At 32.7% G+C, this 23,821-nt stretch overlaps 1 protein-coding gene across 1 annotated transcript; it reads left to right on the top strand.

The window, feature by feature from the left end:
• Nucleotides 1-3,861: 3,861 nt before the first annotated feature.
• Nucleotides 3,862-22,339, top strand: LOC125069274 (dipeptidase 1-like). The gene is made up of 2 exons (XM_047678710.1): nucleotides 3,862-4,141; nucleotides 20,700-22,339. The coding sequence occupies exons 1-2, from the start codon at nucleotides 3,983-3,985 to the stop codon at nucleotides 22,041-22,043; spliced, it is 1,503 nt and encodes a 500-aa protein (XP_047534666.1). The 5' UTR covers nucleotides 3,862-3,982; the 3' UTR covers nucleotides 22,044-22,339.
• Nucleotides 22,340-23,821: the final 1,482 nt, after the last annotated feature.

Below are 23,821 nucleotides of genomic sequence, written 5' to 3'. Positions count from 1 at the left end.
TTCTGCACAAAGTTAAATAAACGCATTTACGTCGCGATGCTATTGTTTACTAAGAAATCTATAAGACATTTTTTCAGACATGTCTCGACATAAGCTTTGCTTTGTGTTCGTTTTGTTGTACCTGCATGTTTAATATCCAAGTAGCATGATTAACTTTTAGGATGATTGATGACTGTATATAATATATTTTTTGTGTAGTGTAACCTGATGGCCATTTATACCAGTTTCTCCAACACATTTTTATACATTTATTTGTCATTATTTCGTAAAATAAATATACTTTGTATACATAATAAGCATTCTAGCTACTTTTTTCGGCATTGAGTGAAATTTAGAAGTTTCTTATAAATAGTATGATAAAAGAATTATATTATGATAGTTGGTTATATAATACTGTTGTATTATATCGAGCCAAGCGATTTATCTGTTCGTACCGTTTACTATTGCATAATAGCGCACTTCCCACGTTTATTTTCCTCGCTTTAATTCAAACATATTTCAGTCTACTTAAACCTGCAGAATATAAAATATGAACCTGCAAAATACAAATAACAACTTTTGTTACAGAAAACTCTTACAATTAATATAATACTTATATTGTCTAGGATGGGAAAAATCTCAGCAGTCAGGTTTTTTCAGCCCGGAGTCTGGAAATAGGAAGTGTGTACACTTCCGTGCCTCGGAAAGCACATAAAGCCGTTGGTCCAGCGCCTGAACTATTTCAGGTCATGTCGGATTTGCCGTCCCATCGTATTATGAAGTTGAGTGAATAGAGATTGCACCTGTGTTTAGGTATACACTTGTGAACTATGATATGTCCTGCAAAGTTGGTCCTTTTTTTAATCCTTTGAGATTGACCGCCTTGGCCGCAATCGGTTAGAACGACATCATCATACAGAAAAGATAAGAGAAAATAGACAATTGAACTTATTATATAATGTATTCTTTAAAATTACATAATAGAAAAATATGTAATGAACTTTTGCATATCGTTTCGTTAAGGCTAACTTGCTTACAACCCGAATTATGAAACATTGAAACTCTTTCTTTTTATGGAGGATTCAATAAACATTTACTCTTTGTTTAATTTTGAGAATAAGTTATTTGTTTAGTAAACTCCATTGGGTATAAATAACTCCAACTTTAAGCCAACTTTAACTTTAGGCCAACAAATATATTTTATATAATTTGATGTTTTCACTTTCAACAATTACAGTATAAAGCCTGTGTTGAGGAAGAATAAAAACCAAGGGGATAGGATCAAAACTATAAAATTAACATCGTTGAACGGTCTGTAAACTGTTAAGCTATTATAGGTTTGTGTAATGTAATTGGTGGAAAAGAATAACTACAGAGTTTACAGGTTTCAAAAGTGGTCGTAAATGCCTACATGAATAAAGATATTTAGATTTTTCAATTTAAGAATAATTGAAGTTAACCAAAAAGATAGAATTAGACGAATATTTATGTTATATTTAACAATATAGGTATAATGTATAATTAAAGGTTATATAAAAGATTTTTTAAAGAATGTGTTCATAAAATTACTTTAAATAAAGGACATCAGTTATTAAACTTGTGTTATATTATCTTAGAAAGGATAAGTATTAGTTTTCACCTATAAAAATGGAATATTAAACACATTTGGTAAGACGTTTTAAGCAAACAAAAGAAGCATAATTATGTCTTATTTTTATGAATTCATATACTTCTTTTTTTTCCAATTATACTATATTCGCAAAATTGCTATATAGCAATTGATGTGATATTATTGTGCTTATTGTCATTTTTTTCTGAAAACAAATGAATAGTTTAACTAAATAAAGGGAAGGGCTTTTGAATATTAAATGTGTCCTGAGCGCGTTGATATTTAATGTCCTTGTTGCATAATAAACTCTGTAACATAAATACATAAAAATTTGCATTTCCTCGAATGTCGGGCCCGAGATGATACTCAGCTATAATGCTATATCTACATCTACGCTAAGTCTTTGCTTACTTGTCCTGGCGAAACTCTTGACATGGCGCTTCATATAACTTTAAGTGAGCATGGCGCCGTCTGTAGAGAAAATTAAACATTTTTTTAAATTTCTGCATTCAAAAAGTAACAGTTTCTCATAAAAAATTATCACAATCAAATGTTTAATGGCCGATGGAGATATAAGCTTTCTTGTATTTACATAAGTTACTTTTGTTACAACTAATTACCCTCTTTAACTGCATTTAAGTGTACATATCTAAAATATGCTAATTTTGTCATTCATTCGTACTTTGTACATTGTATGGAAACATAAAGGATTACTTTGCTGTACCATATCTCTTGAAACTTTAAGGTGTCTATAATTGCATAAAAAACAACGATTATATAACGGTTAATTTAACGATACACCTTTATGTGCTGAATAATTAAAAACTATTTTGAAAAATATAACTGACGCATAAAAGAAGAATTTAAAAGGGTTCTATTTTTGATTACGAAACGACAACGAAAATCTTCCTTGAGTAAGGTATCGTAAATATTTTTAATATTGCGTCAAGTTTTTATTTTTTTTCTGTACGCTATGGTACTTCAGCGTGTCATTCAGTCTAGTTTTTTTATATGTCATAAATAAAAGGATACTTTTATATTTAATATGGTGTTTCGTATGAAACGAAACACCCAGCTTATATAGGATAAATACTTTTAAATTTTAATATGAAATATTTTAGTGATAATAAAGTGTTGGGAGCCTATTTAATTTAGTTTAAAGACCTATTATTGATTTTAAAATATTTTGCATTGAATTGTTAAAGAAATGCCTGCATTGTTCAGATTTATACAAAAAGTCAAAAATTTATATGATATGTTAAAATTTATTTACACGTAGAATTAGGAAATTAGCAACACTGTACTAATTAACGTGTAATTATTGATAATGAGATATTAAATAATATGATACAAAAATCGTTTCGAGCAAAGCGATCTATCTGCTTGCCATTAACTTTATTTCATTTTTTAAATGAAACAAACATACATTTAGTAAGTATTTACAAATCTTACATACAAAGCTTCCGTATAACACCTTATAGTTTTAGAAGCATTCGCTTTAAATGTATTCGGACCGACAATTTTCTATCCGACTAAGTTGACATAACAAGCTACATCCTGTCCTATATTATGTATAAATCATGAAACCTATTATATCATTCTCCATCAATCGGATTCGTAGTTTTTGTGCGAATTTGAAAAAAAGAAGTTATATTTCACAGTTATGTCTTTAATTCACAATTTGCGAATTACGAGTAAGTTGTCTTCGACTACACTAGATAAATTTTCTTTTATTAATTGCTAGTAGATTCTAAACTTGGGACGTATAAGTATGTATTATTATTATTTAATATATTATTATTATTTATATTAGTATTATTGTATATATTTGCCGATTAACTTATTTCATATAAATTAGGTACTATAAATGTTAAGTCAAGATGATTTAAAAATATATTCGTTTTTGAATGCAGATAGCTGTATTTTCTACCTGAGAAACATAAATTGAAGTTGACGATTGTGCATTGGAAAGATTTGTCCGGTGGTCGACGATGCAGGGTGCGGAGGCTGGGGCGGTGGGCGGAGAGCAGGCTGTCACGTGGAGCTCGGGGCGCCGGCGCGGCCGGGCCGCCCGGGCGCTCGGCCGAGCTCGCGGCCGCGGCATTCCCCTGCCGGCAGCCGGCCTCTACGCTATGTGCGTCGTCGCGCGGTCAGCTGCGCCCGTCGCGGCTGTTCGTCCAACGGTCGGAGCGTCCCGGGCCCGTCGAGAGCTTGGCGCCGCTGTCGGCGCCTCGTTGCGTTGAGTTGCGAGCTGCATGCTGAAAGGCGCTGTGCGGGGGGTGGGGTGGCAGGTGGCTTCGCGCAGGTGCGGCCCGCGCACGGCCTGGGGCCGCATTAGCAGCGCGCGGAGGCGCGGGCACGCCGCGGCGCGCGCCCGCCCGCCTGCTCGCGCTCATGGAGCCACCCTGGGAGCTCGAACTCGAGCTACGGAGGCACATCGAAACTTGCGCTTGTACTTGCGACCACATGGGATACGGAAACTATATGGACTACCAGGTGGCACCCGCGGCTCATGCGTGTCTGTGTCGCGCCATCACCTCTCCGCACGCCCACGTATGTGTCGAATATTCGCGCCCTCATATCCGCATGTTGTCACGGCCCGTTAGGGGCCTTCTCCACGCTGATCTGTTTGTAGTGTTCACATGTCACCCATTGTGTATATAGTTGTGTTGTTGTATCATGTCGCCACGATTGCGTTTTATGTAAGTGACATTAAAGCTCCTTCATATGTTCATATCTTTTTTTATTCCTGATTTCAAGGTATGTTTGTATTTATTAGACGATCAGTAAGATTTCTATTTCTAAACTTTTTATTACATTCATTTTTCTTAAAAACTTTAATAAAAGAACAAATCACTTTTTACTACTAGACTACTTCTTTCTGGTTTAAGTACATCTTATTACATACAATATGAAAAAACCTTTAATTTTCACACGTATCAACAGCCGTACTATGTACATAGCATATCATCAGACATGAATTGTTAATTTGATTATAATTTATTTTATTATTATTATCTCGTAAATTTATGTATGAATTATTGTGTAAATGTCATTATCTTTACTCGCTTCGCAATAATTTCTCGGTAGGTTAAGGACTCGGAAGAATGAGTCATTTCGATATTCCTTTATTCATTCGCTTGCGCAATATATAACAACTTCATTTTTATTTTCATAATAGAAGTTAGGCTTTGACAGTTCTTGTACTTGACGTGAGTATACGTTATTTTAATTTGTTTATTTGTAGCTTTAGAAGAAATTTAAGAGATTTCTATCACCGTACCATAAGTTTATTTCTATGTTTGCTTTATATGTATATATTATTTTACATATTCTTTTTGCATTTTACAAATAAAATATTAAAAAAAAATCTTCAACATAACAGTTACTAAGTAGGTAAACACAAATTAATACTTTATCTGATATTTAGTCGACAACAAAGAACAATGATAAATAAATGATACAGGACAACAAAATTAGACTTAACATTTTATTAATTAATTTAAAAGAAAATATCATTATAAATGATAGTCTGCTTCGTTACATCATCTCGAGTAAAGTACAAAGCCATGAAATATGACAAAGAGGTAATTGTAAAATAAAGGAGTAGGTAATATAATGAGCGTAAATAATAATTATGTACGACGTAGGATAAACCTTTTTTACTTATGATCTTTATATGAACCCGTACAACTTTTATTCCAGGTAAATTTGATTTTATGAATGCTCAATAGGTATCTTAAAAGTGAGTATTTTTTCAAATAAATTGAAAAATAAATATATTTTAATCTAAACCTTTTGTTAACAATATTTTTTTAACAGAATATACTAATAAATTGCTAGCAAAACAATTTTCTCTGTTTTTTATTCCTTAGGAAATAAAATGATATATATAGACACGGTTTTGATTGAGATTAGATTGATTTAGATAAGTCTGATTTTGATTTTTTAAGCATAAAATGACGCACAAGATTATAGACATTAAATTCTACGAAAGACTGGTAACACATGACACATGATGATTTGCGGAAGTTACATTTCGAATAATTTAGAGCTTTATATTAAGTTTACAGTGTTAGTAAAAGTGTACTTTATCAAAATAAAGTAAATAAATATCATTCTTATCATATGTTTGTAAAATATCATTTAAAAATGCCAAACAAACCATATACGGCAATAAATTGACAATAATATTTTCTTTTTTAAGAGTCCGTCTCGTTTAACCTCTCTTAAATTTAAATTTTTCAATTTCTACATCTGTCCTGATATTTAGTTAGAAACTCTTTTTCTTAAAAATATATATTAAAGTTTATAATATAAGAATTAAATACATAACTTTCTATAATAAATTCCAGTTTTTTAAAACTCCTCCTTTTGCGGTTACTTACTGTCAGTAGAGCCTCAAAGAATACTTTAAGACCAAAGTCGACGCAGAAGACGACCATAGAATGTCAAAAAATATTAAGCAATATTAACAAAAATATTTAAAAAATCGTAAGAAAGTTTTCAAAATTTCATGAATGAGACACGAAGGTCCTTAGTAAATAAAACTACCTGTTTTACATACTCTAGGTCTCTACCTACATTTACCTCCTCTTAATATTATAATCGGCATATGATGAAAATAAAAATTTAAGCGAGACTTTTTGTTGTTTAAAACCAAAGCATAATAGACAATGTATAAAAATTGATTATTCAGTAAGAGACGAATGCAATGATTCTAAATCTGGCGGTAACGTGTGTTTCGTCCGATTTCAGAATAAGAAAGTAAATCATTTATTATTTATGTGAGACCGACTACCTGCAGCTGAACGAATTTATACGAACATTTTCACATATAAAATGGTATTATTTCCTGTACATATATATAGTACTGATATAAACGTTCACAAAACAGCTTTAAAAATTCATCATACAGTAGTATGCTATTAAATCAACTGCGCTATTAGTGATTCAGTATAATTTACAATTTATCGTATTGTTACATTATAATTATTAGCTATGCATTATTTCGATGTTGTTATTATTATACATAGTAATGTCGTAAATGGATAGGTTTAATAATTTTTATTAAAGTAAACTTATTATTGAAAATAATTCGAATCATTTCATGATAATTCTACAAAAATTATATGTTTTAAAATATAGTTTTATTATGTTCAGGAAATTAAATCCGAAATCATCAATTCTGACTCTTTTCTGGCAAAATTATAAAACATATACCCATACCTATATACTTTTAACAATATTTGTATATTTATATAAAGAGTAAGACATAAACAGATTTAAAAAATATATATTTGCAAAACCAAGTCCAAGGCAACAAGAACAAGATATATGTACATTTAAATGACAAGTACCATTGTTCAAAAAGTGGGTAAATCTTTAATAGTATCTTAGTTTATCGTTATCGATCTCGTTTATTTGTATACTATTAATGACACCGTCATACTTAGTATGAAAAGTACTAGTAACCTTTTGGATCTCTACATAGTATAAAACAAAATCTCTACTCGCCGTTTGTACACTTAGGTCTTTTAAACTACGCAACGGATTATTTAAATGCGGTTTTCATCAATAAATAAATGATTCAAGATGTAGGTTTATACATATATTTTACATGAAGAGAAAAACTAAGGTTTTCAACTTTTGATCAGTAAAAAACAAGAAATCTTCTATTATCGTTTGTTCTTTAATCTAAAAAATGTATATAAATAATATAAACATGTCAAAAAATAAATTAACTTGAATTATTAGTAAGTCCAAATTATTTACCACTTACACTAAATGTTCACTTAAGTAAATCATTTTATGTTGATCCGCCTGGTTGGCATCCGCTGGTTGCTCACAGCAGTGCCAATGTCTCTAGCAAAGGTACCCAGTATCAAGTGCCCATATGGCCATTTGACTTCTTTAAGTAAAAAACTAGTGCATTCTGTATCTGTAGAAAGAAGCAGAAAGTGTAAGTAGTAATTATATAATATTTTTTTTAACATTATAAAGTATACTTCATACATTGCAATATTTTATACAAAGCGAAAAATAAAGAAATGTTAAATATAAAGTTAACCAATATTTTTTGTCAAATTTGTTTAAGAGTTTGGCTGTTTATTAAGATTTCAATAAAATAAAATCCTGGCTACAAATACACAATATAGCACAAGATTTTCCCTACTTGTTAACGTTTATTTCGTCCGAGTCTAACTATGTTTGAACCATCATAGTCTTTAGTTATTATTCAGTCAAAGAGATATAAAACTAATTATGAAAATATAATTAATGACATAAAATAAAAATATTTTTATTATGTTTCGTAATTTCGGGATCCCAAGCGAGCAATTCCGTATTTTTAAAGGAATGCTTAATTTGCGTGGCTGGGTGTATGTATTTGCACGTACTCTCACGTTTGTGCAGTTTGATTTCGTTTTACAATACGAATTTAAACTGACGCACGATAACAAACAATTCATTATAAGCAAATCAGAAAATCAAAATCAGACCTTGAATAATCTCAATCAAAACCGCATCTATATATATCATTTTATTTTCTAAGGAATAAACAACAGAGAAAATTGTTTTGCTAGCAATTTATTAGTATATTCTGTTAAAAAAAATATTGTTAACAAAGGACAAAAATAAATCTATAAACACTAGCAAGTCTACATTTGAAATACGAGTTAAAGTGAATACTCGTAAATGTCTCACTGCCGAGTAAAGGCCTCTTCTCTTACTAAGGAGGATTTGGATTGTATTCGACACGCTATTGCATAACGGACGGTATACTGTATCTCTTTTTATGACTAGATATGTTTGAGGTCGTTGGCGTGAGTGCAGTTTAATTAATGGGACACTCAGAGAAATTTACCACTCTCATTTTTTTTTCGGTACAGTATCTCTGTCATTTCGTCTTTGGTAAAGTGGCTTAGAGTCTTCTTGTCATTGATAATAAATGAACAATTAATAGAATAGTCTATACTTGTAAACAAATTGGCGTCGTGTCAATATACGGTAACGAATATAATTTTAGTTTTCTCTTTTAATCTTCTCCTACCATAACCATGACATGTGTGATTACAACCATGATTACTAAGTGTTTTACTTATTAGATGAGGTTAAACACTGAAAGTTTCATGCATTCTATGCTAGCTGAAACGGCAGCTTTATCCGCATTATATTGGTCAAAAGTGCTCAAACATTATTTAAGTTAACGAAAAGTTAAATTACCATAAGTTTTATATTCCTTACGTAAGAAATGTTTGATTCCCCATACAAACTTCTACCCATTTTTAAAGCCTTATGGGACCGTTTTCGCGATAAAAAACTAACCTATGTCCTTCCTCGGGACTCAAACTATCTTCATATCAAATTTCATTGAAATCAGTTCAAGCGGTTTGAGGGTGTAAAGGTAACAGACAGAGTTGCTTTCGCAATTATAATATTAGTAGGGAAATACAAGTAATGTACACTGTCAAATAGCATTTGTATTAAATAAGACTAGTATCGTTTGTGAAAACTTCTATATTAAATTTAATTACGATTGATCTAGTCGTGATTAGCTAACAGACAGACGGGGTTACGTTTGCATTTATAATATTAATATAGATGTCACTATCTTAAGCCAAGACAAAAACTTTAGCGGATAACAGTTAAATGAATCGAGTTTTTTCTTTGCAATGGAATGAAAAAAGTTATGCAGATAAAGAGTTCTACTAATCCTGAGATCCAGTGTTCTGTAAGGTATTGGTTTTGTTAGAAGAACTGCAAGGATGTATGCGGCTTTGTTTGTTAAATATAATTATTATCGTCGATGGTTCAAACCTAAATATGTACAGTTTTTGGTCGAAACTACAACTATTTTTATTTTATCGTAATTTGCAGTCGTTTTATCAAATGAAAATAATAATTTAAAAAAATATATAATAAATTTAAATTACACGACTTAATGAAAATGTATGATGGTTATATACGTTTATGACCAATATTGATTACCGAAATTTCCAGAGTATTCGTATATTCGTTTCTATGATGTATCGTTTAAATTTTTATATATTTGGAGCCGAAATTTTAATCAAAGACTGCACAGGTTTGAAAACGTTAAAGAACTATTTTCGCATTTCAGTTTCGGAGCAGCGCAGCGTGGTTAAACACGCTATAAAAAAAATCCGAAGGGAAGTTGAGGCCTGCTTTAGTTTTACTTGAAAATTAAATCCACGTTCTTTGCAATTCACAATTATAAAATGGTTATAGCCTTGACAAAAGATGCTACATAAAAAAATCAAGATATTTCTATTCACACCGATTTATATTTGAATATGAAAAAAAAACTATATATAATTAATCTGAACATTTTTAATCTCGAGCTAAACAAATATAGGCCAAGAAAATATCGTTTTGTATTGTATTTTCCGCAACTATTCTTGGGACTTTTGAATCGGAATATCACGATGTTTCTTTTGTTAAGCGAATCCAGCAATTAAATAACGGGGAAATTATGTCAGCGCGAGTATACATTCGTACTAGATTTAAGTAATAATACATAAATATAACTAATCGTAAAAGACAAAACGCTCATAGTAAACGTTTAATCCTAAACAGATTAATGATCATCAAAAAATTTCAATAATTTGGCATAGATTCAATTCCTACTAGCATATGCTTGATATGATGAAGAACTGTGATTATTTATACACTTTTCCTTATAAAAATGTTGTATTTACTTTTAGTCACTCAACACAAACAACAAGAATCAAATTGTGTTGGGTAGTTCAATCATAATTGAAAACAAACGAAGCGATCAAATTTACTGCCATTTATTTGGAATAGCAAAATAATAGTCGTTTGAACAAATTTTATTATTTGTCTGGATAATATTTTTGTACAATTATGTATACGACTTGCCGCGTCCATGATTTTGCTCGCGCGAATCCATTTCCATGGTTGTAATTTTTGATTCAGGATCACATGTCCATGTAAAGATATATTTTTTTCTAAAGTGGTGTATTTCTAAACAGCTTTTGGCATAATTAAATTAATTTAATTTAAAGACGCGTTAAACAAACAGTCATTTCTTTTTATTTCTTAAATGGATGAGTATAAAAAATAATATAAGTAACTAGTTGTCGACCGAGGCTTCGCTCTCGTTTTAAGGGTTAGTCAGACCTTAAGCGTAAAAAAGAAGACTACGTCTTTTTTTAAGTTCAACCATGCTTTATACCAAATTTCATCAAATTCGGTTCTGTCAAACAGCAACAGACAGAGTTGTCTTCGAATTTATAATATTAGTATAGATTAAGATCTAGCGTAATTGCGTAAGGGTGATACCCGTTTTCTGCATTTTCATTCTAATATTTTAATTTTAATAACATTAAATTGGATTTTAGAAATTAATTACAATTACACAATTTATTTCTTTATTATTTTTTCTTATTTACAAAACTGTTAGGCTTTAATTTCGAATTTTCGGTTTTTACGAAACTCCATCCATCAGGGGGTAAAACGGGGGTTGGAAGTTTGTATGAAAGTCCTATGTTTTTGAAGTAAGAGACTTAAAATTTAAAATGTATGCTCTATAGATGATGTGAATGTGTACTAATAATGTATCTTTAGAAATCAACAAACAATTGGAGTTAAAACAGGGGTGCTAGTTATTTTATATAATTATTTTCATTTATTACATCCCGGTATGAGTTCAGTGTAAGTACAAATCTAGTTAATTTAATGGCTGACGCTAGACCGTTACGGTAACTCTACATCCTACTTCACTAAGATATGAAAAGGGAAGGGTTTTCATTCTTTGTTTACTCACGCAAAAAGAAGTGAAAAATTAGGTGAAATGTGACGTTTGTCTACACAGTTTGCGTCGTTTTTTTATTTAGATGTTGTTAAATAAATTAACGCTGCCGGGGAATTAATTTATAATATTATTATGAGTATATAAAATTTACCCTAATATTAAAAAGACTTAAGAAACGTTTGTATTATTTTGATTGAAGAAAAATGAATTTATATAGAATATTCGATTTTTTAATAACTTATACTTTCAAAAGACATGCTATGTTAATGTTTAATAATTTATTAGACTCGAGAAATAGCTGCCGCGGCTTCAAGCGCGAATAAAAAGTACGTTAATGCGTTTTCGGCGCGACAAGATTGTTTAAAGCCAAAAACATATATAAATATACAAGCTTGTTTTTAAAAATTATAACACTATGAACACATCGATCGATGAATTTAACTAATATTTAGTCAATATATCGTACTCAAAGATGATAAAGAATTTATTTATGGGTTTTAACGAGACTAGTTCGTATTATTCCAAAGACATATATTATATAACATTTATTTGACTTGATAAAAACGAATTGAACGATTGATCGAGTCATTTGCAATAAAATGAAGATTTAAGGAAGCCTTTAAAATAAACATTCCCTAGAAACCTTTCTTAAGGCACCTCTACTTTACGAAATTAATGCCTACTCTGTATTAAATGTCTATTAAGTTTAATAGTTTTATCTATGCATTGACGGTCTTTATACATTATTCTTACATTGTGTCCGCGTGTGCTTACTATTATGATTTAGGTTGTTATATCCTCGAAGTAACCCCTCACACCATATATGCATATATTTAAACTAGTTTAGGGGTGGTTGTCATGTGTTAGACAAAAAAGTAGTCTATGTCCTTCCTTGGAGTTCAAGTTTGCTTCATACCAAATTGCGTCAAATTCAGTTCATTGGTTTGGGCGTGAAAGAGCGACAGACAGTCATATAGATAGAGTTACTTTTACATTTATAATATTAGTATAGATTGTCTCAGTTTAGTGGGAATGAAATCGCGCCTTAGTGATCAAACAAAATTGTAGCTTGAGTTTCATATGTTTATAGTAATTGAAAGCTGAGTTGTTATGTTATTTCGGATCTGGATATGGATAAGGATATATGAATAATATTTTTGCGGTTTCATGGTTACGGACACGAAATATATTCGGATTATCCGATTGTTTGGGATATTTCGGATAACCGGCTTCCTACTACTAATATTCAGTAGTAGGAATTCAATTTATACAAATTGCTACTCTCTTAGTTCTAACACTATACAAAAATAACATTATAAGAAATATTTTGTTTATCGGTCTCACTTGCGGCTACGGCTATCCGTATTTGTATTTTGGATATCCGCTAGTTTCTATTTTAAAAAACGCGTGTGCAAAAGAATTTCCGAATACATAGGTGGTCGGATTTCTTAGCAACGGATGATAGGCTAACTCAGTACAATAAACCCTTTTTAACTGTTAAACCTTCGAGTGAAATTGGGTAGGGTCTTGTATAAAGCTCTAATTGACAGCTGGAATTATAAACTGCCCTGATATGGGATCAAATATCCTTTGTCAGTACCAACCTATACCATAGCAGTGAGTTGGTATGACAACTTCGTGCTATTGACCGGAACATTAAGTTTGAAGTTTTGATTCTAAGCGGTAATTATTGTCTAAAAACATCATGAATTTGAGTAATTTAATTATTATTAAACGTTGGAATACGTATGATGAAAATTTAATAATTTTTTAGCCGTTGTTTCTTAGATAGTTTTAAGTCTTACAATAAACAGGATCGAATGGCGTTAAATATATTGGTGCTAGTACTACTTTAACCTAAGTTGTGATACATCATAAAAAAAAATTTAGTATGTCTGTTTTCCTGTAGCCAAAAATATTAAGCTAGCTTTTAATTTATATTTTGAAACACATGTTTTTATTCTATTTTGTATGGGGTCTTACAATATATAACCCATACAGGGTTCTTGATTTGGAGTAATGGAGGAAACTTTACTTCCTATTTTGCTATGGGGAATATCCTAGTAGGTATATCTTTGCGCTAGCCTTATATGAGTTTAAAAAATACTTAAAATACACATTGGTTTTTGTGGAATTTCTTGGTGTTAAATATTTTGAATACTCAAAAATTATCCTTGTCAATTATTAGTGACCGGACCTTATTAGGGGAAGGGGACATCTAATTTTAAAGATGACCTAGTTGAAAAATTCGGTCACCTAAAAAAGCGTTACCTTTAAAAATGTACCAGACGCTCCATGGCTGGTCGGTTAAGACGAGTTGCGCAACTATTGTGTTTAAAGGTATTCCGTTGGGTGTAACAGAGATAAATTACCAGTGAGTGTTAGGTTGAAAGGAAACTCTAAGTGTAAATATGTAATGAAATTCAATCTTTATCGAATTTAGTTCTTACGTTCTTTCGTTTTGTTTTAGTAACTAATAAAATCAGAAGATAAGGTTAATGTTTTACATTTATATATTTGTACGATATTCTTATTTCGATTTTATGTGTACCTATATACAATTATTTTTTGTTGTACCTAATAAATGATATCTAACAATCTCGCCTTATCAAACATTACACTTGAATCAAATAATGCTTGTCAAGGATCATTAATGCGGCTTCCGTTGGCAACATTAAAACGCGCTATTATTAATAAATCGCTTCCAATTACGCATAGCATTCATTAAACACCGTTCGGTTCACGGGGCATCCAGGCCCGTGTTCTATAAAGGAGCGGTGCGGAAGGCTGGCTAGTTGTAAGGTAACAATGAGGGCGCGAATTTCACGCAACATTATGCCGGACGTTGGAGCAGGCTGAGCCGAACCCGGCTTGCAGCGAATCGATGCAGCTCCGCCCGCCCCGCTTGCTATGTTTTCACAACTTTACTCTTGGCTTGTTTCGCCCGCAAAACGGTTGAAACTTTACTTTCTCGTAAATAAAACTTATTTTAATTCTCTGAGGTGACATATTTTTTATGACTTTGCATAAGTATCGGTGTTACCCAAAGGAGGTAGTTTGCAAGTTATGAATAAATACACGTTATTTGCCCGAGTCGAGTAAAATATTATTGTTAAACAATCTTATTTAGGTAGAATACTCTTAAAAGTTATTAATATTAAACTGATATTTGTCAAACGGCCTCTCTAATTAAGAAAAGAAATAATTTATTATGAGATCAAGTGGTCAATAAAAACCTGTCTTACATAACCAAGAAACCTATTTGTTGTAATATTACGTCAGAAACACAATCCGTTAAGTCCGCGCAAATTATTGTTAGCAATTAGAACGGACGAGGAGCCTTTCTGATCAAAGGAAAATGCCAGGCCGAGGCTTCTTTCCGTTCATTATAGATATACATTTATTACACGGAGCGTTCAGGCGAATAGTTCCCAACGATTGCGGGAAACATGAAATAAACTTAGCCAATAAAGGTAAATGTTGGGTTGAATACAATATATACTGTTACATAAAATGTTCATTATGAAGAAAATACTACATTATCTTTAAAAACATTATGTAAAATTTAGATAAATATTTTGTATATGATTAAGAAATAAACAAAAATGCTTGGATAAATGCATCAGTTTATATTATATGGCTAAAGGCTTCTGCCTATCGTAAAATCAAGTATCAATCAATTTTTTTTTATTGTCTTATCCGCTTAGTAACCGTAAATAATCGATGTCATTAAATCTTACCTACAAGTGTAATTATATGTAAAATGCATGGTATCGCATGCTCATTATTTCATTTCATCAAGTTATAAATTAATTCAATAAAGCTGTAGACACAAATTATTCTGAGCTTTTTGGCTGCAACCGGAATATTGAGTTTTTCGAACGAAATTTGCATTGTAATTGAATGATACGAATAATTATTTTTCGTTTGCGGAGTTCATCTGTTCACACGTTTTGTGGTTGTTTAAATTGTATTTTTAATCGTATATTTGGTCTGTGTATTTTTGTTTGACCATTTAAGCTATTTAAATAATTGTCTAGGAACTTAAATTGAAAAATACAAGCGCCCTTTTAAAGATTTTTTTTCAGTAATTAATAAATAAATATTGATTAAATTAAAATATAAAATATGAACAGTACCACGTCTAAGGCACGTTAGGTATTTTGCTTGCGTATAAAAAAAGGTAACAGACAAAAGCCTCGTCTAGCCTTATAGAGAAGGTTTTGAAGCTTACTCTACCAGACTGGTTCAGTGGTGCATATATATTCACCGCCAAGTAAAAGACAACCATCTCTTGTAACCACAAACACAAATAAAACATTTACTACACACACGCATGATGATAATAATCATTGCAAGAAGCCTATTTTCGGCGGTCTCTCCGGTCCTGAAGCCATAGCGCTTGATGGCGTAGCCCTTCCAGTCTGCTCCGACTTCCGGTATCTCGGTTCACTGATTCAAGGCGATGGCGAAATAGATCGAACGGTAAAGCACAGGATTAACAAAGGGTGGATGAAATGGCGGCAGGTTACGGGAACAATTTGTGACCCCCGTATTCCCCTTAGACTTAAGGGGAAGATCTATAAGACCATGATCAGACCTGCTATTCTATATGGATCAGAGTGTTGGGCTATAAAAGGGATGACTGAAAGACAATTGCATGTGGCGGAGATGAGAATGCTGAGAGCAATGTGTGGTGTTACGCGAATGGATAGAGTAAGGAATGAGTACATAAGAGGAAGTTTGAAAGTGGCACCGGTAGCCGAGAAGCTATCTGGAAACCGGCTGTCTTGGTATGGACATGTTATGCGGAGGAATGAGGACCATGTTGTGAGAAAGGTTTTGAGTATGGATGTGGATGGATATAGAGGTAGGGGACGACCCAAGAAACGATGGATGGATTGTGTGAAAGACGATATGGTTAGAAAGAATGTTACTTGTGAGACGACGTCTGACAGAGAAGTATGGAAGAAGAAGACATGCTGCGCCGACCCCAAGTAAAATTGGGATAAGGGCAGGAGGATGATGAAGAAGCCTATGTTTACTTAAATCCTTCTAAATATTTTTGTGATACATGCAAATCTCTTTACGATGCTCTCTTTTACTGCAAAGTTCTCGGTCAAAAGAGATATTGAAACGTTGAATAAAAAGTTTTTTATTTATTAATGTATCATAAAATGTATATATATAATAATATCAAAAAGAGAGTACATAAGGCAGTATATGACATAACATCCCTTAACAGATAATTATTAATCTCAAAAGATTGCATAGGATTAGAATATTAGGTATTAATACTTTTTTCTCGGATTTCATTATTCTATTGTGGCAATTGTATACACAGCACACACTACACAACTTCGTATTAATAACCTTTTAAAAATAGTAGTTTTTATGAACGTTTTAAATTATCTTTTGTATATTCTAATATCGTTATTAATCTTGCATTTTAACACTTAATACGTTTTTCTAGTAAGTGAGTCAGTGAGTCAGTTAATGTAGTCATTAGGGATAGCATTATGTATTTTTATGAAAGATTTCACCTCGCTAACAATAAAAACGAACGTCAGAAATACTAATATCATCGAGTTTTCTCATTTTAAAGGGGTTCAGTTACCGTTCGTAGCCACTTCTAATTTGGCCAGTTCTCAATACTATTACTAAGTTTCATGCTTGGCAACTGAGTATAACGCAGTGAATAATTTATTTATGGTATCAATTAGAAAAACTTACAATTAAATTTAATCTGACGACATACTTATTGAATGCTAGAAACTAGGGTTTCAATGTGAAAACCCTCTGTTAACAAAGTAATTATTCCACGTAGATTATGTTTCTGTTGGTTAAAAGATAATAAAAACGACTATCATTGATTATAAAAATGTTTTACTTTGATTCAAAGCTACAAGTTTATTAAGCTTTAAGTTTTATGGTACTATTTAATTGAAAGTTAGAATGTGCTTAAAAATAAATAACGAAGTAAAACATTTTACATCCAAACCTTTGTTACAAAAAAAATTATAAGTACAATATTTGTATAGTGGCCACTCCGTTAAAGTGAAATCCCGACGAACAAGGGTCGTTCGCGCTAGTTCTCTCTGTAAATGGGTCACAGGCTATTCAGGTCCCAGCCCCTACCCATATTATGTGTGCCCCTTGCATAATTGAACACGCGGCAAATTATTGTCATGTCTGTCTATGGATGCATTCTGGGATTCCGTCGTCTTGTAGATACCGCAGGTAGACAAACTTCATTATATTTCGCAAATCTGTGGTATTTGCTAAATATATTGAATTTACAAAAATATTAAGGCAAAAATAAAAACATCATGCGAAAACCTATATGTATCGTCTCACGTGTACCCACCATATAACTTGCATTGGAGCAGTGTGGTGGAATAATCTCGGAAAACCTCTTCACCAAAAGCAGAGGAGGCCATAGCTCAACAGTGGAAAATTTATAGACTGTTACTTCTACATTTTTAACATGGTTTAGTTATTTTGACTGCAACAATACAAGTCAAAACAAGTAATTAGTTAGAACTCGTTTTTACTGTTTAATGTAAAACGGGTACATACTGTATGTTTGGTAACATTTAAAGTTAGGTACTCAGTTATAACTAGAATTGAATGTTTAGTTTAAACAAATTATGGCTAGATAAATATTTTTTTTTTTATACACTAAAATATTAAATACCTATTATATTGTTTAAAATAAAATATAAGTTTAAATGACTATTTTAAAAAGTAGGCATGGTTTTAAAATAGTTTGCCACCGAGCTTGCCATTCATTTCTTTTTCAACCAGAGATGCTAATAAAATGTACATATTTATGCATTCATTCCTTTTATGTGCACGTTTAAATTATTGTGTTTATCTAACAGAGAATTAATACGGCTAATGTTCAACGTAAATCTTGCTAGCTAGCTGGGATAGCACTCAGTCATTTAAATCCATTGTCATTTTAATACCGCGTTTTTAGATATAACATTTAAACAGACAACATGAGAAAAAAATAGCTTATTTTAATAATCAACATTTTCTTTATATATTTTACTAGCTGCTCCCGCGACTTCGAGCCCGTTTCAATTTAACAAAAAAGTTATTGTTGTAACATAAGTTACTCCTTATTACATCAGCTAACTGTCAGTGTCGTCAAAATCGATCCAGCCGTTCCCAAGGATTAGGTAGAACAAACAGACAGACAGGCGGTCAAAAATTGAAAAAAATGTTATTTTGGTATATGTATGTATTAAAAACCGGTTATTTTAATATTACATATGCCCCAATAATATTATAGACGCCCCAATATTATTATATGTATAGATTTATTATATTTGATGATATATGTTGATGATGCATTTCGGTAATCTGTGACTGTAAATACAGTATCAAAATAATAACTTTTTGTTTGCGACCTTGTATTTTCTATTTCCAAAAAGAAGGAAACTGTTAAATATTGTAAATGTTAACTGCAACTATGTTTTATTTAGACAAAGGAACAAGTTTTAATCTGGCCCCCTGTAAAGTTTTCAAACAGTCCATTAAGTAATTTTTGCGGCAGTTTCCAAGATACACAAGGACAAATGGATTTTAATTCAAACTTTTGTTTTTGATTTTATTTTACAACTTATTTATGGAATAAAGTTAAACTAAAAATCATATTTGACGACATGACATAATAAGTATTAATGCTTATATTATTTGTGGTTTTTTTTATATGACACATTACTTAGTAAACTCACCTAAGCTCATGCTTGATCAAAGTTTAGAATATTTGTAATTTTGGTTTTGATATTTAATTATTCCACAAATTACTACCTACACATTACAAAAAAAAATCCGTCTGTCCATCTAAACGCGATATACTAAACACCACGGAACGGATTTTCATACGGTGTTGGACCAATTGAGTGATTCATGAGAAAGGTTGGTTGAAATATGACAAAGATTGTTAAAGATATCGAAAAAAAAACTTTATTGACGAGCGCCACGTAAACCGTTTTCTGTATATCTTTATTCTCACCATGTGTAGCCGGGACAGATAGTTAAATATAAACCTCTTATTAACGATTTTTCGGAAAACCTTTGGGTTAGGAAATTTAAAAAGTTGAAACAGGGTGGGCGGTGAAATTTAGTATACAAATACAAACAAACTTACGCTTATTATTATCATAATATAAAATACACTTATAACTACTTGATAGATATTCAATCCTATTAATTATCACTTGTTTTTCTATTTTAGCATTAAAAGTTTACGAAGAAAATTGAAATATAGTTCGTGAACTTATAATAATTTCAATAAATAAAGATAATATAATATCGATAGGGATACAAATGCAGATATAAAACAATTTGATGTAGCAATTAAAATCCAATATCGCTGCGTTATAGCACTTTAGGGCTGACTATTTAAATAATTTTAGAAAAGAAGAAAAAACATGAGACATCCTTCTGGGATCATTTAATCACGGGATGTTGGTGAAGAAATAGAAAAAAACTGGGTCATATGCTCATTCGGCTTAATTATCACATGGTTCGCGTTAGCTAACTTACATATGGAATATGAAAAGATTGGCTGATTATTTCTTGCAAATAATTCTTTAATTTAAAAGAAAAAATAAGCACTACTAAAATTCAATTTCGAATGGCGAAGACGTTTCCAAAGAAACGTTTTAGGTTACACGCGCAAACTACCTACTAAAATACCAATAAAATTGACGTCCTTAAAATCCTTAGGCTCCTCGTGGAGAACTATTCAGCTGCTGAAAATTATGCCACTGAATCTTTCACAAAAAGAAATTATCAAAATATTAAATAAAAAATGTTCTACTTCTTTGTTCAAATCCTCTTCCCAGTTTACCATGGGGTCGGGACTCTTTGTATGTTTGCGCTTGAGAGCTCTGGCTTGTCTGTGTATTGCTGTCATACATAAGTATATGTTTTTGGCTAAAGTTTTACGACCGGCGCGGAGGCCACCTGACGCTAAGGTCCTTCTGGTGGAGACATGTGGGCGCCGCCTTTGGTCATATGAAGGCTCCTTCGCCACCATCCCTTTTCAGTATTCCAACCTAGCCGCACAACACTAACTACAGCCTTTACTCCAGATATTTTGGATAAGCCTGCAGTAGGGGCTAAGTAACGAAGAGTCCTTCTCTGGGTAGTATTTAATTGCCCTCAAACCCGACACATTTTCCGAGCCCACTATTCCCTCAGATATTTATTTGGGCATATTTTAGTTTAAAAATAATAGTTTTATAAAACTCCTAATATAGTTATTACTATATTCTCAAATCTATCATTATTCTGTTTCAGGCGGCAGTACCCGAGGGAATGACATTTCCTGGTTCTCTCCCAGACGTGGCGGAAAGATGTGGTCGATGGGCGCCGGATTCATTATCAGCGTCTGCATCAGGAAGCTCTGACGAAAAGCCAACGCCGCGGAGACCGCGTTGGCGCGTCGCTCTCGCGGCACTGGTTGTGTTGGCCGCGCTAGGTGCTGCTCTTGCATTGCCACTTGCACTTGGTGGTGGCGGGCGTGCAACTCCCGAACAACGATTAACAACTATTCGACGCATGTTACGTGATTCCCCATTAGTTGATGGTCATAATGATTTAGCATGGAATGTGCGTAAATTTCTCCATAACAAAATAGGAGATTTTAATTTAAGTGCCGGCCTGGAAGGTTTGGAGCCGTGGGCCCGTTCGCGCTGGTCGCATACTGATATTCCACGGTTGAGACTCGGCCAGGTCGGCGCGCAATTTTGGTCAGCGTATGTTCCTTGTGGTGCCCGGGATAAAGACGCTGTACAATTAGCACTCGAACAGATGGATGTTATCAAAAGAATAGTTGAAATGAATGCAGCGCATTTAGCTTTAGTTACAGACGCAGAAGAATTGTTAGATGCTCATCGTGAAGGCCGAATTGCTTCATTAATTGGAGTAGAAGGCGGCCATGCTCTTGGGGATTCCTTGGCGGTTCTTCGTGCTTTTTATCATCTAGGGGCTCGATATTTGACAGTGACTCATACTTGTGATACGCGATGGGCGCGTTCCGCTGGCACCTCGGGTGGACTTACAGAGTTCGGACGCGCCGTGGTACGTGAAATGAATCGCTTGGGAATGATAGTTGACCTTTCGCATGCCGGCGATGAGACCGCCCGTGACGCTCTTGAAACCTCACAGGCTCCAGTAGTTTTTTCTCATTCAGGGGCCGCAGCAATTTGCAATTCATCTCGAAATGTTCCAGATGATCTTTTACGTATGATAGCTGCGAATGGAGGTGTGGTAATGATTAATTTTTATGCAAAACTTGTTACTTGTGGCGAACGTGCGACTGTGGAGGATGTTGTAGCTCATATAAACCATGTACGGAGAGTAGCAGGAGTAGAGCACGTGGGTCTTGGTGCGGGGTACGATGGCATTGATGCGCCGCCTGAAGGACTTGAAGATGTATCACGTTATCCGCATTTACTAGCCGAGCTCCTTCGGGATCCAGATTGGAGTGAAGAAGATGTGCGGAAGTTGGCGGGTATGAATGTCGTACGTGTGCTTCAGCACGTAGAGCGAGTGCGAGATCAATGGAGACGTGCCGCGGTTCAACCAGGAGAGGAAACACCAGGTGCACGCCGTAGCGAGTGCGTGTACGGGCCCGCGTGACGCAGGCTGCGAGCCGCGCGCTTCCGCGGCCCCCCACGTTCTGCTCAATATTGACACTTGTTGACCGTAGTTATACATGTATATTAGTGTCCAAATGTGATTTAGAAATTAAAGTTATCTTTACCTGACCTCGATCTGCACAAATTGTTTAGCTAAGGAGCCGCGCGTGCTGGGTACTTCGTCTCGACGTTCTGCCCGCGGCTCGGCCGCTGACCTCTTCTCCATCCATGCACACGACTTCGTTGACGAAAGCCCAACGCGATCCGCGATTTATATGATGTGAGCCAAGATTTAATAAAAAAAGGATTATAAAAAGAAATAATGTGTTTATAGAAAATTAAATATTCTTTATTTATATTTTGCGTTGTTTAATTTATTAAATAATAACCTCTTATAATTTTTGTATTACATAAGTTTACTTTATAAGGACTACTTAATTGATCTTATAGTAAATTTAATTCAAATGATCAGTAAAACTTTATATGTATATTTTGAATATACATATTTAATATAATGATTTAAATATTCTTAAAACTATTCGATTCTATTTACTTTGACTACTCGAGCTTTCTTATATATAATCATTAGAGAAGAAGAAAATGTTGGATTAATAAGATATAATTTACTAAAAATAAACAATTCATGTAACAATAGTATATTTATATGTATAATTTCATCCTAAGTGTCATAATTTAGGATGAAATTGTACAAGAAATGTTTTCGAGGTTGGCATTCGTTACCGCATTCTGGATTAACTCAGGCAATTAACAACAACCATTCTATTAAGTAGATGACACATCAAATATACTAACTATACTATTTCCATTTCTTTATTTTCTCGATGAAAGCTCCTGTGAAACTTGAACGAGCGTCTTTTTTACATTATCTATGCATTATTTTATAAAAAAATATGACGCTTACACACGTACAAGGTTATACCAGAGTCGGAGAAACTGATAGGGATGGAGCTATATAGATAAACGTAACACGATAACAGACCCGATTATTTTTACAAACGTTATACTTATTGATATTTTAAACTAAACTACTGCCGGATACTTTGTAAAAAATTATTAAGTAATATTATATTTCATTACAAGATGTTACACGTAGTAATTCTTGATTGATAATGCCAACTTCTTTAAAATTTTCGAAACTGATGTAAAATAAGTAGGTATAGGTTAGGTTAGTGTAGGTACTCGACAATGAAATTAAATAATTATAACGACATATATATATATGCGATCGATATCATTACTTATTTGGTCACAACACTACAACTATCAAATTAGAACTGGCATTGAGAAAATAAAGAAATGGAAATAGTATAGTTTTTAAATAATATTTGAAATTGATTGTCAAATATAATAAATGAGTATTCATAAACAATTTATTTCAGAAGCCAGTACAATAGTATTTAAATAAAATTTAGCTGAACATTAATTTCTATACCACAACCGACCGTCATGAAAATTTCTTTAACATCAGCAAGATTTTGCTAATAAGCTATGTTCGTACTTTACATTACAATACATTTAAATATATATACATACATTATATATAGGCTACCTCACAGAATCTGTGTCTGAGTCTTAATTAAGAAACAGTTTCAGTAAATTTGGGTAACATTTTTATAACCTCTATTTTCAAAAGTTCTGTTTAATATAACTCTTGAAAATAGAGGTATTAAAAATATATTTTTTGATACTCTGTTACACACAGGTAATAAGATAAGAAGATTTCACACACAATAATAGACGTCAATAAAGGTTTTCTAG

This window comes from Vanessa atalanta, chromosome 15 (genome assembly GCF_905147765.1).
Source record: "Vanessa atalanta chromosome 15, ilVanAtal1.2, whole genome shotgun sequence".
In the NCBI taxonomy this organism is placed as follows: domain Eukaryota; kingdom Metazoa; phylum Arthropoda; class Insecta; order Lepidoptera; family Nymphalidae; genus Vanessa; species Vanessa atalanta.
Note: the sequence above shows the minus strand (reverse complement) of the source record. Positions and strands in the feature narration are given on the sequence as shown.

Coding starts and splice junctions, on each gene's coding strand:
- LOC125069274 (XM_047678710.1), top strand. CDS start 3,983: ATGGAGCCACCCTGGGAGCTCGAACTCGAGCTACGGAGGCACATCGAA. Junction 4,142..20,699: donor TCACCTCTCCGCACGCCCAC/GTATGTGTCGAA, acceptor ATTCTGTTTCAG/GCGGCAGTACCCGAGGGAAT.